Source organism: Anticarsia gemmatalis, chromosome 19 (genome assembly GCF_050436995.1).
Source record: "Anticarsia gemmatalis isolate Benzon Research Colony breed Stoneville strain chromosome 19, ilAntGemm2 primary, whole genome shotgun sequence".
Classification (NCBI taxonomy): domain Eukaryota; kingdom Metazoa; phylum Arthropoda; class Insecta; order Lepidoptera; family Erebidae; genus Anticarsia; species Anticarsia gemmatalis.
The window spans coordinates 9253053-9268135 of NC_134763.1; the positions used below are offsets into that span (position 1 = coordinate 9253053).

Below are 15083 nucleotides of genomic sequence, written 5' to 3' on the forward strand. Positions count from 1 at the left end.
ACAAGAAATTAAGTAAATAATTAAGTCCTTAGCTAGTAATACAATATATCATACCAATACAATATCATTTAACAAGAATTTCAGTTTCACAATCTCCGAATTCATTCTAAAAACAAAGATATTACGAGCTTACATTTTCCTGCCAAATAAGTCTGTATAATATATGTGTCCATTTACTTACATAATTGCTTAAATCGACTTTGTTCTGTTTCAGATCAAGCAAAAAGTACAAGACATAGACAAGGAGTTCGTAGAAATCAGTAAAAAGCCCAAGCAGACTCCATCACCTGCACCTAAGCCTAAGCCTCCTCAGAAAAAGAATCAAAAGAAAGTGACCAAGGAGGATATAGCAAAAGCAGCCGAGGCTGTAGTCAAAATGGACTTATAACATTTGTTTATACTATAGATAAGTTAATACTTTTAATCTAAGTTTTGTTTTTATAAGTTTTGTAATATATTTTATTTTATTTTAATTGGGGTATTTTTATTTCTCCTACCAGGAATAGTAGGTTTAACTTAGTTACTGGGTATTCTATAACACTCATTTGTAGAAGGTATCTACAGTGGATTTTTGTGTAAGATTAACATAATATAGTTAAAATACTAGAAACACTACACAATCTGGGTAAGAGACTCTGATACATTAAGTACCTCACTAACTATGCATAATGAAGATTTCTTCTTGTCTGTAGATCATTAAGAAGATACAGGATTAGTGTTGTTTGCATGAATTCATTTATCTGCACAACTAATTAGGTAGCTTTCTTACGTTAGGTTGGTTTGGCAATATCTAGAGAATCACAAGACTGACTACAAGCAATTACTACACTTGTTTGGCTTGCACAAATCAGGTAGTGCCTACGGGTCCTATCATGAAAGGCTAGGCAGAGTAATGCCAAACAATGTCTGTAGCAAGCCTTTGATCTATGAATGTCATATTTGAGTAAAAAAACAACATGTTAATATGTCTTTTATTGTTAAAATTTAACAAAATATAACATCATTAAAACACTTAAGCTAGTAACATTTAAGTTTTAGTTTTTTGGTTAACGGTGGTAGACAATTTCCTAAACATAGTACGAAGGAAGGAGTACTTTCATTGTTGCATAATTTTATTACGCAAAAGAAAGGGAGGTGAGAGACACGACCACCTTATTGCTATCACATCATTCATGTCTACCCTATAACAAAAAATGCGCATGAATGACATTTAGCATAACAGAACTTAACTATATAAAAATAAATTAAGATTTTGTTTATTCCTCGTCGGTTAGGTCCGGTTCCGCTTTCTCGTCTTCACTGACGTCTCCGGCCTCCGCTTCGGGTTCGGGCTCGGCCGCGGGGGCTGCAGGGGCTTCGGTTTCGGGGGATTCGGGCTCTTCTACGATGGGCTCGGGTTCTTCTGCGGCAGGTTCACTGTACAAAAACAAAAAATGCTTTACAATAAAATTTAGGGTCATGATAGGCAGTTGGATCTGGTAGGATACAAGTCTGTTAAAAGATAGACTAGATATTGTTTATCGACTTGGCAATGTTGATCTTCCAAAATGGTACAGGTCTTTACCTGGCTTCAGCTTCAGGAACATCAGCAGCAGAACCACTGTGTGAGAGCTCTTCAAGGCGGGCGGCGGCCAGTTCAGACTCTTGTCTCGCAATCTCGGCTAACTCAGCAGCCTATAACAATAAACATGAAATGTTAATGATCGACCTTGCATGATAAGCTTTCGTAAAGAGGTACCTCTTTACGAAAGCTTATAGTCAATCCTCTTAACATGATCTATATTAATTGTAGTTTTTACGATGAAATGGGTTATTACCTGTCTTGCAAGCTCGGCTTCACGTTCTTCCTGTGCTTGTTTCTCCAACTCCTCTAGCCTGGCGAGTTCCTCCTGTCTCCTTTGTTCCGCCTGCCTCTCCTCCTCGAGCCTGGCTTCTTCTGCCAATTTGGTTTCTTCGGCTAACCTGGCTTCCTCAGCCAAGCGGGCCTCTTCGGCGAGCCTAGCCTCTTCAGCCAAACGGGCTTCCTCCGCAAGCTTGGCCTCTTCGGCTTTCTTGGCTTCTTCGGCTAACCTCTGTTCCTCAGCCTTGCGGGCTTCCTCGGCCAACTTGGCCTCCTCAGCTTTACGGGCCTCTTCAGCCAGGCGCGCTTCTTCGGCTTTTCGTGCCTCTTCTTCGGCTTTCCTGGCTTCTTCCTCGGCCTTGCGTTTAGCTTCCTCGACCTTGCGGGCTTCTTCTTCCGCCTTCTTTTTATCAGCTGCCTCACGCTCAGCCTAGAAATTTGAATATAGAGGTACAATGTTGACACACTTTCAGTATGAAGAAGAACTTCATTATAAGGATTGTAAGTTACATACCTGAGCTTTGCGTTCAGCGTCACGTTTGGCTTCTTCTTTCAAAGCTCTGTAATAGAAAGAAATCGTCATTGTTAACCGCAATCTTTGATAAATTTATTGTAATTTAAAGCTACTTCAATACAAGAGTCATACTTCTCTTCAGCGGCACGGGCTTCTTCCTGCCTCTTCCTCTTGATCTCAGCGAGATCAGCCGCTGGTGTCATGACGGGCTCGACGGTGACGGCGCGGAATCTGGCTTCACGCTCGGCCTTGGCTGCCTTCAGTTCGAGTGCCGGGTCCTCCATCAATTGCGGCACCTGGAACTTGCGGCTCGGCCTCCAAGGTAGCAGTTTGACTGCACCGAGGCCAATGTTACGCGGGTTCCGTATGCAATGACCATTGGTGAAGCAACCAGCTCCCAGTTCTTGGGCTACTTCCGATCGCTTCACGTTGTGATGTGAATGTCAATGGTCATTGTAAACGAACAGATGACGGACAATAAGCGACGCAGCACAATGATCGTGATCATGATGCTGTCTTATCGAAGCTGTTAGACCTCAGCACCAAGCTCGATGACAAGCCTTAATGGCATGGGTTTGCTATGACTTCGTATATTTCATTTTCAGTGCAGCTTCATGCTGTAATGCGTATGGTAGTGCAGTTGTCCCGTGTGGCTTCTAAATTGCATTCCTTTTTGATCCTTTCATTACATTCCGTGAAGTGTGATCATGTTTCAAAAGTATGGTGACTGAGTTCTACTTTGAATGCACATTCTGTGATTATATCTTAATTCAAAAAATACTTATAGGGTAATTTCTTTTAAATTTTAATTTAATCATAATTTTTAAATTTATTATGTGTGTTAATCGAACTGTTAGACAATTTTAGTCAAGAAGCGAAGCGTTAAAAGAAGCTTGGATTTAGAAGCATGACATTGGGTAGAACGAACGTGCAATTAAAACAACGATAATTCCAGTATAAATTCTTTATTGTTAAGTAAAATCAGTCGAGTTAAGTGAAAACGGGACGTCTCGGCCACCGACAAAACTTCGGCGCAGAACACCTCGCTATCACAAAGATGACTAGGAGGTAAATAAAATTATAGATATGATTCGTTCGTCGCAATTCGTAAACTTATGTAACAAAAATATAATCTGTAATAAATTATGAATAAAAAAATAGATGATCTTGGTTAGTTCTAGCGTGTTATACCGAGATCAGAGAGCGCGAAGGGCGGGCGCGGCGCGGGCGCGGGCCGCCCGGGCTGTGCCGGGCAGCGCCGAGCCCGCGCCGCGCCGCGCAGAGGGAGCTACGCGCACTGCGCCGCCGTCGGCTGTTCCGGCGCGCCGCCCGCTGCAAGAGACACCACACTCAGGGTTAGACACGGACTTTAGACCTCGGTTTATGTTCATTTTACGCACCTTTTCACTTTTAGACCGGTTTAAAGACTTATTTAAAGAATTAAGCGAGGGATTGTAAGCGAGCGCTAGCGTTGCGACTGTTCCGTGGTACCTGTGGCCTTCTCGACGGCCAGGCCGGCGGCTGCGAGCCTGTTCTTGGCATAGAAAGAGAGGAGGTTCACGTCGTCCCTGATGCTAAGTTCCTTGTAGAGAGGCCTACGGTTGGAGAAGGCCTTGTTACCGGTGTAGTGCACGCACGCGAGGTGACCGCGTCCTGGTGAGAACACCTCATTGTTACCACGGGGACACACTGGAATTTTAACTGTTAGTCGGTTGTCAAACTGGAGGACAGTGGAAGAAACCGTTATTGGATAAAGTGCACATCAGTCGTTTTTAATTCGTTTAGTCGGTTATCCTTGAGTGGATAGTCGTGTTTCGTAGGTCGTACCTGAATTGTATTGTCGTACAGCAATAGTTTCATTCTTACCGGAGAACTTCTTGGCTGGCTCCTGGTAAGTGGACATAATTTGGATATGTTGGGCGACATTGGAGCGGAGGGGGAGCAGCAGTCTCGCGACATACGCGTCGCTGCTGTAGCGGTACGGAACCGGCTCGCCGTACGAATATCTGTCGATGTAGTGATGCGATCGTTACGAAGATAATAAAAGCAAGCAAACCACCATTTATGAGCGCAGTGCGGATGTTAATGATACAGATCAAAATAGCTGGCAAACAGTTTATTGGAACAGAAGATAGCAAACATCGGCTGACATTTAATGACGCTATAATTAAAGTGACTTTAAAGTCACGTGCGTGCACTGTCCCAAGAGCGTCAGTCACGTACAAAACGGACATAAGTTATTTGGCTAGCTGATCTACAGAGGCGATGACACGTTTCCGAAAACTGGAACATTGCAACCGTCGAAATTTTGAAAGGTAATTAAATTTTGGCAGCAAATCGAGTTTTTATCATTTACAATGTATGACCAGCAGGTACATGACTGCCAAATGACAAGCTTCTGGCTGTAAGACCGTCAATGTCACTGCCAGGGCGGCCGTTTGATAGACGCATCAATGGGTCGGTTATTTTAGTACTGTTACATCAGGCCAACAAAAACTTGACCTGGCATTGGAACTCATACGTCAGCAAGGTTTGTTCAATGTTCTTGGAGCCAAGGACGGAAGCAGAGACGTTGAAATCTATAGATATGCTATAGAATATCCTTGTGTCGTAGAGACGTATCGAATAAAGGTCTTTAGGTAGTTAAAGTGGTCTTTAATGAATAATTTCTACTTACGAGTATATGGATTCGAGAGGTCCTACGGTCTTAGCACGGGGTACGACGGAGCGTGCGCGTGTGAGGAGCGCAGCAGTGTCCGCACGTATGCGGCTCCTTTCATCTTCGAATGCCTGGAAAAGTAGTAAAACAACATGATTATCACTAGATATTAAGTTCATCTTAACTAAATTTAAGAAGAGAAAAGTTCAATGTAACTCGCAATTGGGTAACTGAAATGTGTGCCAATGACTATGGGCTTTAAAGAGAGGACGTTTCTTATAGAAGACTCTACAGGAAAGAAGTTCTGCATAAGATTTTTTGCATGATCTTACCTTGGTGGATTCAGAACGGTAGAAGTCGTCGACGGCTGAGATCGAGAGTGCGGGGCGGTGGCGGTACGCGATGCGGTCCAACTCACGGAGGACTACTGAGGGGCGCACGCGCACACGCACCACGTGGTGGGGTGGTTCGGGGTACGTGACGAGTCGAGTGACAGTGCGAGAAGTCGGCCTGTATATCAGCTCAGCCTGAAACATTCCAATCTCCGTCTTAGCACAAGGTCAAACATCAAACTTTATGTTGTCAGTAATAAAACATAATGTGTGAAAAATGTATGTTTTCGAGCGAGCATATGGCGTTTAATTACTTTACCTTGCTTGCAGTCGTAAATTTTGATAATAATAGACTTATGCAATAGAAAGTCTGCTGTCTGATGAAAAGATAATATAACCAATATACTCGTAAGCAAATAGTCATTTAGCTCTGTGCTTATAGCAATCTATATATAAAGCTCGTAATACGCTACGCTTTTGATAATAGTAAAACTAACGAGCATGCTAGACAAATGAGTTGGCACTCAAATACCTCGAGGGTGCTACAATCTGTATTGTAATTATACATAAAAAAATGCGGTTAAACGTGTCATGAAATGTACTTCTCATGATAATTAAGATAGACATGCAAAAGTAAAATTTTACGTAAGATTAAAACACATGCAAAAGAATTCGTAGTTGCTATTTTCAGAAATGAATAATCTCATAAATTGAAACTGAAAAGCTGCTGTCGACAAATATTTACATTGAGATGACGCTTGCAGGTTTTTTGGATGCAAATGTAACGGGATATGAGTGCAACATTGACGTAAATTCTTGCAATGAAATAGCGCGCAAAACATGGAATTTAACACAGTTGTGTTTGTTTATAATACAGTAAATCATAGGGCTATTTCTGTGGCGGACCTTACTGTACGTCTCAATGGCGAAGTGAATCATCCGCCGGCTGTTGTAAAATTAGCCTGTTTTGCTGCGCACGCTCACATACAGTGGGAGTGATTGCAACTTTTATTATCATGGAGATTTCTTCCATCTATTTATAATGAAGTAACCTGATCTAGTGCATATGACCTTGCTTGAAATTTGAAAGAATCGTTGTGCGGTAATTAGTTGTAGTACAATTTTTGTAACAGTTAATTTTCTTGGGTTTTCGCACGATTTATGTGGAGTTGTTTAATTGCCAAGTTTCAATCAACAGGAACCCGTCCATCAGTCTTTTGGCTGTAGAGGCTATCAGGTTTCAGAAACGGAGTATAACTTTACTGTTACTAAATACCAACTGGCTTGAAATAATCTATTGCGTCGTAGCTTTATATCCATTTGTATGAAAACGTGATTTGGTATAGCATAGTAAATATTTTGTTAGGTTTCTTATAATAACGTGAGCGTTAACGGTATTCTTGGCTCGTGTTCGGTTGCCAAGATCGTGCTCCCTTGATCCGACTCCAGCTTTTGTTCACACTTCACCAAGGGAATGTTACATCCGGTCGCTTTAGGTAAACATATTAATTGTTTTTCAAGGTTTCCCCAGCTATAATGTTTGAAGTATAGGTTTTCAATGGCATGTTTCTCAGTTCATTGAAAAATAAACTAGCCTAACAATCTTATTTCGGAAACGAATAATATTATTACAGGCAAGTCTTGGAAAAGCTTCTCAGAGACTAGAGAATCAAGATATACTTAGTTGCTTGAAAACCATCATTAATTTGACCTTAGTGGGTAATGTTGACTTCACCAGATTTAGATTTAGTGCTTGGAAGCAAGACAAAACCAGGGCCAAATTGTTATCTTTGATTTGGTTTTGGTTACTATTACCGAGATTTTCTTCTCTTAGTCAATGAATCACCAACTGAATTATAGGTATTTCATAGTTTACAGAAGCGCTCGTGTCTTTGATGTCTTGTTTAGAAGTTGTGTTATTTGATATTAAACAATTTATCTAACTTCTAAATTACATTTTTCAATGCGAAGTCTTGCGACCTTGTTATCGAATTATTTTCATTCGAAATAACAGGAAAACTTTCTCCCGGATTAATTATTTCGACAATTATCTCAAAAATACACCCACAGCGGCAATTGCAGCCATTATTTTCTTATTCTCATCCTTCAGGATTAAATCAGCCATTAAAACTGTCAGTATTAGAAAATGTTATTAAGTATACCTACGAGTTGTTTTCGCACATACATTTTATTACGACTAAGAATGTTTTTAGCCGTTCCTTTTGATTACGGAGAGTCGGTTGAAAAGTTGGCACGTGTCCAACTGTTGCGTGGAGTGCCGTAATTAGTGATTGTACCATTTGTACGTATTGTAATAAATTATGTTTGTATTGGGCGTGTGTGACTGGATTTACGCATTTGCATCTTTAGTTGTGAAGGGAAAAACCAGGATTGCATTTGGATCCGAATAAAATCAAGAAAGCTTTCTGTGATAAACATTCTCTTCGATTACTTGAGAATCTAACCACAGTATCTCCTTCCGCGGGTTTTATATCTCGTCATCATCGTCAATGACAGCTTACCTCTACCAAAGGTACTGCATATGTTGGACGTCATAAAGGTATCTATTATGTACTTACCTAACGAATTCTTGCTTAATTTGTAGATAATCAAAGTGTTCAAAGTGGTGCTTAGTACCTACTCCTGAGTATGTATGAAATCTGTCTATACCTGTCTATCAGTGAAAAGCAGTTAGGCAGTTTATTAGGAGTATTCATTCAGATTATTTCTATAGGTGTGTACCTATATTGTAGTTAGGTGGAAAATTTTCAACTTTCATTTCACTTTGTCAAAATTGTCCTCATATTTTATCTAAATATAATCCTCTGGACTGATGCAATGGACAATACGAACTTCAAGTAACCTTATTGACGACTAGACGACATTTTAAAGTCATATTTCTAAAAATATCGGCATAATTTTGGAGTAAAATTCCTTCACAAATTGTAAACAGAATTTCAGTTTACTGTTTACGCGAACATTCGTGAAACGTGAGTTCGGTTTATAGAACAAATGTGTTTTACAATAAATTTTATCGAATCGCTTCTAGCCTGCTTGTCTCGAAATCTTTTTAATCGAATCGATTCTCTGAGAAATTCTTTTTCTCGTTAATGGCCCATACATTTGACTAACAGGTAATTACGGCCCATTTACTTCCATTAACCGCAATCTTGGCTTAAGGTGATCAAAATACATCCCTAAACAGAGATCTATGGTTCCCTTTTAAGCTCGTATAAAAGATTCCTTCACTGATATTACCTTTACTCTGTAATTTAATTAATATTACAACAGAATTCAATGATTATTTATAGAATGCAACTGTAATAACTACGTCAGAAATACACGTGCATTTATAATTCAGTATTTTTGGCTTCACATCACATCTATGAGCGTCAACTCAACTCAATGTGGGTAGACCTGTTTTCTGTGGGTAGACCCGATTCAAAAGCTCCCAGAAAATATAGCGTTTTCTCAAAACGTTTAAAATTACAAAACAATAGCGTCTGTCACGTTTTGTTGAATTTGCCAGAAATTATTTCGTAGTATTACATCATTGACTAAAGTTTTCGTTTACTCTGGATACATTGTAGGTAGATATAAATAACGACCAAGGGCAGACTGTAAGTTCAACGATCCCACTCGAAAAGCTCACTTTCCACTTGAGTATATCTCAAATCATTATCAATTGGATATCACCAGTTAGCAGTAGTTCGAACAATCATAATCTAGGTGGTCGTGCCAAAATTACTCGCGTGTCTTGAAAATAATGTCTGAATCAACGACTTGGCCGCCACCTAACAATTCGCAGGTATATCCTATGAGTGTTTGATATGAATAATCTTTATAAGCTGCCAAATATCTTGCCAAAACTGTCTCTGTAAAGATTGTGGTGAATGGATTTTTAATAGAAATCAAAAGTTGACGACTCAATAACAAATATAGTTCCTCTACTACTCTGCTCTGAATCGCAGATTGTGCATTTTGCTTTTGGCACATCCTTTTTACATAAGTATATTGAGTACTCAGGGGGTGCCGATATAGTTGCCAGAATGTCTAGAGATTTTGAAATGATACGTCAAAACTAAATCCTCTACAAGCCCACTTTCCATGACGCAATTAAGTCTAGTCTTACGTAGTTTGGTGATTATATTGATAATGCTGTGTATGTTAAACGTCTTGAATTCTTGATGCACGGGGTTATTCCTGCTTTCAAGGTTGAAAACGAGTAGGTCCTTGAGAATTGAAGATGATTTGATAATGAACTCTTCGCAAGGGTAGTTATTTTGATGGTGCGACCATGGTGCAACAATATTTTTACTGATCTTTAAAATTTTCCTGTTTCCAATATAAACTTAAAGAACATTCTTAAGAGCACATTGCCCAGAGTACTTAATATCGAACAGAGTTAACGTCTTTATATTACGGTGTTCTTTAATTTAATAGCTGTGTTTTAGCCAAGATACGTGTGCTTTAGCCTAAAGCATTTATTTTTCGCTTCTTCGTTAGATACATTTCACGTGTTGACTTGCTTTTCACAAAACACTCCCGCCGTCATATGGCACATGCAGCTATAACCAGTTATCGTGGGAAATTGGCATCAGCTTCATTACAATGCGATAGGTACTAAAGAAAATCTGCTCTATTTTCCACTAATCCCCGAATAACACGGATGCAACGCAAATTGTTTACTATTCCCGAAGATTGATCGCGTCGAGCAAACGCCCACGAAATAAATTCAATCTTGCAACTGTGGTGAAATGTGACAGTATTTTTGATACTATTAACCTCTTTTTGCTTTCAAAGAATTTGGTAAAAGCTGATCTGAATAGCTTTACTAGCACCATTATAAGGTTTTGCGTAATGGCCAAATAGAAGTTACTTTAACTTCTATTTGGCCATTACGCAAAAACTACTGCATATATAGGCCTCCAGCTTCTGTCTGCGATTTCGTCCACGTGATAAGGTTTACGGGCCAAAAAGAATCCTGTCCGATCTCTCCTCGGTCTAGTAGTCTTTAGATAAGTTTGTTACAATTTCTTTCCACAAGCTTTCCAGTTTAATTATATTATTGTCAGGATGTACGTTCGTCATAATCATTGTCGCGAGCAGATTCTTTTGATCCACAGCAGTGCAAAAGCCTCACACCTTTTTCATCAATCATCCCTGTTCCACTCGAATACAGACTGAACCCTGTAAGCCTCCATTTTTATTACAAAAGAGCTTTCACCTGTTTGCTACGATTTTTACTGTTTGCAGAACCGCGGTTGTGTAGGTATCAAATTTAACAGAATTATTTGTCGCGGAATCTAATATTAAAGAAAGGAATTCACGTTTTATTCCACTAGAGTTAAAATAAAAGTCGTAGGTGTAAGCCCTTCGGTTTCAGTTGGCATTAAACGGTAAGGAATAAACAATGCTTGAATATTTTATTTTACGAGTTGTTCAACGCTCCAATTGGGTCGAGGTAAACTAAAAACATTTGATTGATTTGGAAGTGTCACTTCTAAAGCTCGTAGTGATCTTCATCCAATATACTAATACGCGTGTTGATGGATATACTAATATAATATGTTATATATTAATGTTTGTGTTGACACGTGCCGTATTGCTGTTGGCTAAACAGAATTATAACTTTCTGTATTTCTATATGAAAATTACTAAACTACTATTTTGTAGATTTTATGATGCTAAAGTTTGAGATGTATCAGCTGTTTGTGTATTCCTCAACATTTGAGAAAAGATTTCCAATCTGTTTGTCGTTGGTTGTACCTTAGTTTTTTAAAGCCTTGTCAGAGGATGTGTCTCACTGTTGTCTTTCATGGGTGTCGAATAGCTCTAGATAGTTATAATGCAACGGCTCCTCTCGTTACATCCGATTAATATGAGATGGCAGGACGGACAAATTCGAGAAATTGTAAAGAACGTTCTTGATAACCCATACCTACCCCAAATTCTTTTAAAGCTTTTGAGTAAAAATGAAAAATATGTATGTAAATTTAAATGTGTTTTAAATTTTAACTATCTTCCAATTCAGATGTCTCCCTTAACAATTGCCATTTAAAGAAACAGAAGCGGGATCGCTGTCGGGAACCCCATGTGTCTAACGGTTCATAATAATATGATTATTCGTGTAGGGAATGTTTGTTTAAGTAGAGTGGTTTTGTTTGTATGTATTCCTTATGTTTCGAAAGTAAAACAATTGTTATATTAGAAGAGTTGGTAGTTAAATGACGTCCATATCTCTAGCCTCCTATGACTGTAACTGAATGTGTTTACATCGCCACAATTATTTACATTTGATTTGCACTAACAATGAAAGTGGTATATTTACAACATACGGGATGTGTAACATATTGCAACGAAAGGTGAATCTTCCAAATATTTACATTCTGTTTCGAGCGATGAAAGCTGTTATATAGCGGTGCTCCGTGAGGTGCATTGTGGGCTACTGTGTTGTGCCAAAGTTTGTTGCTACTTACTAAGACTTGTTCCAATAACTTACCTGGGATAGCTTGGGTACGTAGGATATGTACGGCACGTTATAGTACGGTAGTAATGAAGACAGGTAGTACAGTGACGACAACGGCTGCCATGGACAATGAAAGGCACTAGTTATTCTTATTCGAAGTTTGTGGTTTTCTCTTTGTTACTAGCAGATATTAAGAATAGACCCGCGTGGGGTTACATTGATATTTTAAAATATACTAGCCATACTGAATTTCTATATTCATCACAATTTTAATCTAAGCTGTCAGTATGATATGCTGCAAAATATGAAATTAAAATTGTATAATGACCATTTAATAACTGAATTATTTTACTGCCAATTTGAGTTTGTAAAACTCCCAATATTTCCATGATATACTAATAGCTATATGTCTAACTAGTAATCTGTTAAGTCTAACTTTGTAATATGTTAAAAAATATGATATTTGTAATATAAATGTAACTAAGTATGTTTGTAACTGTCGACAGAGTTGGTAAACCATTACAATAAAAGTGTGAATCCTATTGTCTTCTAAAGATTTAGGTGTAAGTATCCAGGCTGATAGACTATCTTGTTGGTACCTACAAACTGTTAATTTGGAAGAATTGAAAATGTTGATACTGAAAGTTCGTAATTTTGTTGTGTGATGTCATGTTCGGTTACCAGTGCGCATGTAACGCCGGATATTTTAGTAATGTTTATTTTTATTGGACGTAAGCGTAATATCTCATTTTAACTCGATAGATGTTGTTGATGTACACTTTAAACATCATATGAAACATTCTGTAAATATAGGTAATAACATATTCACTAAACTAAACATATATCTGATTCCTGTCTTTGCATTCAAAAGGATAACATAATAATATAGAGAAAACCCAACAAAGAGAGGTAACACGAACATCACAAACAGTTAGTAAGTAGGAGGTAAACAAGGGTTGAGTGGTCGAGCTCATCATCGACTCGTCTCAGGTTGTTGTGTAAACACGACACAAAGAAATAGATCTATTAGAAAACGCAAGCTTTATTAAAAATTCAGTCTAAATCACATTTAATAAATAATTTAAAATAACATTAAAAAGCACTGTTTCGATCGTTTTCCACTTGTGAACAAATTAAAGTGGAGCGATCACTTAGCGTTACTGCGAATACTGATTAGGTAGTTACATTTTGTAGGGAAGCTGGGGGGGTAAGGAGCGAGGGGAGAGGGAGCGGGCCGGGGCGGGAGCCGGGGCGCTACACGCGGTACGAGTAATGGCGGTAGGTGGTGCCGTAGGGCAGGCGGCCCGACGCCGTCGACGAGTAAGAGTAGCCTCCAGGGCCGCCCAGGTTGCTGCTGCGCTCGCTGCTGTAGGAGTAGCCGCCGGGGCCGCTGCCGGTGCGCCGCTCCACCGTGCTGCTGTACGAGCTGCGCTGCGGCAGGCTGCTGCCGGTGCCCGAGCGCTCGCTCGTGCTCTGGTAAGAGTACGAGTACTGCTCCTCGGCGCGCCTCGGCAGCACCGGGTCGCGGTCCACCACCACGTAGTGCCTCGGCGTCTGCAAAAACCCGCCCTATAGCCACCACCGCCTATCTCACACGCAACCCTCGCACCGACCCGACCACCTAGCGACTAGCGAAAGCGACACACGACAATGAGCGACTACGTCCGTCAATAGGTGGCGTAGTTGCTGTAAAAGACGTGCCGGTGAGCGGCGTGCTGCGGCAGACCGTGAGACTGCGCTAGCACCAGGTCCATGTGGTCGCGCGGCGTGCCCAGCGGGTCCGCCTCGTAGGCACGCTCGCGCTGTCCCACGGCCGCGAGCACGCGTGCGCGCGTCTGGTCGCGCGGCGACACGTACGGCGCGAGCGGCGCCAGTTTGTACTCCGGCTTGGGCGCGATGCTCTGGCGCGTCACGGGGTCGAGGATGGAGGGCCGCGTGCCGGGCCTCGTCCGTCTGCCGAACGCTGTCACCGGATCCGGCACGAGACTCGGTCGCGGCACGAACGGCACCTTCTCCCAGTCGCCAACGGGCCGCCGCTGCAAGCGGAGAAGTCGCCGTTAGTCGGGCGGGCGCGACTCCAGCCGCGGCTATATTTGGCGCGCCCGGTAGCTCCGCTTTCCGACTCTGTTTCTCGATACGAAATGACCCACTTGCGGAACGCTACCACGAATGCTATGCTATATTAACGAACCCTAAGTCCGCGGGAAGTTGCAGCGACGACGATCTTATTGTAAGCAATCATGTTTACAAGCAAACGAACAATAACGGGAACAAGTTACCACTTGGGAAGACAGCGACAAATGATATCACGGACTCGTTACGGAACTGGATCACTGAACGAAAGCACTATGTACACCGATGAGTATGTGCGGCGTCGGTGGCCGTGTTGTGAGGGACGCGAGAGACGAGGGTCGAGCTGGTGCGAGGGGCGGCCGGCTCCCGGGAGAGAGTGGAGCGAGGTGCGATGCACGCTCAGTAGAAGGTGTTAGAAGGGCGGCGGCGGCACTCACCGTGACCGTGCTGTAGCTGGAGCTGGGCCTGTAGGGGCGGCGGGTCGTGTAGAAGTCACTCTCGTACACCATGGCTGCTGACTTTATGATCGTTCGACTGTAACTCGCGACGGTTGGTCCTCGACTGAGGAGAGCGCGCGCGCAGCGGCGCGACGCTGTCGACCTTATTTTTAGATCACTGTCATTGCAATTTTCACGTCATTCCCGAACCGCGCACGGATTTTACACGAAATTATAAAATGCTTGTGTTGCTTATGATGTCACACATATGGGTTAAGGATAATCGTGGTGACAGAAGAATGCTGAGGACAGCAGTAAGGTTAATCAAAATAAATTGTAGCTCGGGTATAATGTTCCCCTTGAATCACAGGTTATTTGTAAATCGTTACATTCCACTGTAGGACGCGTGTAGGCTGAGGACGCAAAGGGAATTTTCTTGAATGTTATTTTTTGTTTACTTCTTTACGTAGGATGTTTTGAATCATTCAGTAATTTTGTATGGACGATGCAGTTATCTAAATTAAGAATCTAGTAAGATACAACATACATCATGCTAACCAAAATAAATTGTAACGGATCTTTCTATAAGTATTAAATAAACTTCCAGACGTCTGATTAATGTTGTCTATAAACTATAAGGTAAGTGGAGTAAATCACAGTTGATTAAATTATGCTGATAGCCAAATGGCTACCCATATTTTACATTTAAACTAAGTTATGCTAAAGAAACCTGTCTTTTTTAGGACTTAACGTAGGTAT

At 41.0% G+C, this 15083-nt stretch overlaps 1 protein-coding gene across 4 annotated transcripts; it reads right to left on the reverse strand.

Annotated features, from left to right (window-relative positions):
* Positions 1–957: 957 nt before the first annotated feature.
* Positions 958–14484, reverse strand: LOC142980935 (uncharacterized). 4 transcript variants are annotated; one of them, XM_076126553.1, is made up of 11 exons: positions 14325–14484; positions 11848–11931; positions 5346–5540; positions 5032–5144; positions 4221–4360; positions 3846–4007; positions 2487–2688; positions 2355–2400; positions 1818–2270; positions 1565–1674; positions 958–1416 (listed from the first exon to the last, which is right to left on the reverse strand). In XM_076126553.1, the coding sequence occupies exons 1-11, from the start codon at positions 14394–14396 to the stop codon at positions 1257–1259; spliced, it is 1737 nt and encodes a 578-aa protein (XP_075982668.1). In that variant the 5' UTR covers positions 14397–14484; the 3' UTR covers positions 958–1256. The 4 variants fall into 4 exon arrangements, with proteins under 4 accessions (XP_075982668.1, XP_075982671.1, XP_075982670.1 ...); XM_076126556.1 differs by lacking the exon at positions 3846–4007; XM_076126555.1 differs by lacking the exon at positions 3846–4007 and having other exon boundaries at positions 4182–4360.
* Between the last annotated feature and the right edge of the window lie 599 nt (positions 14485–15083).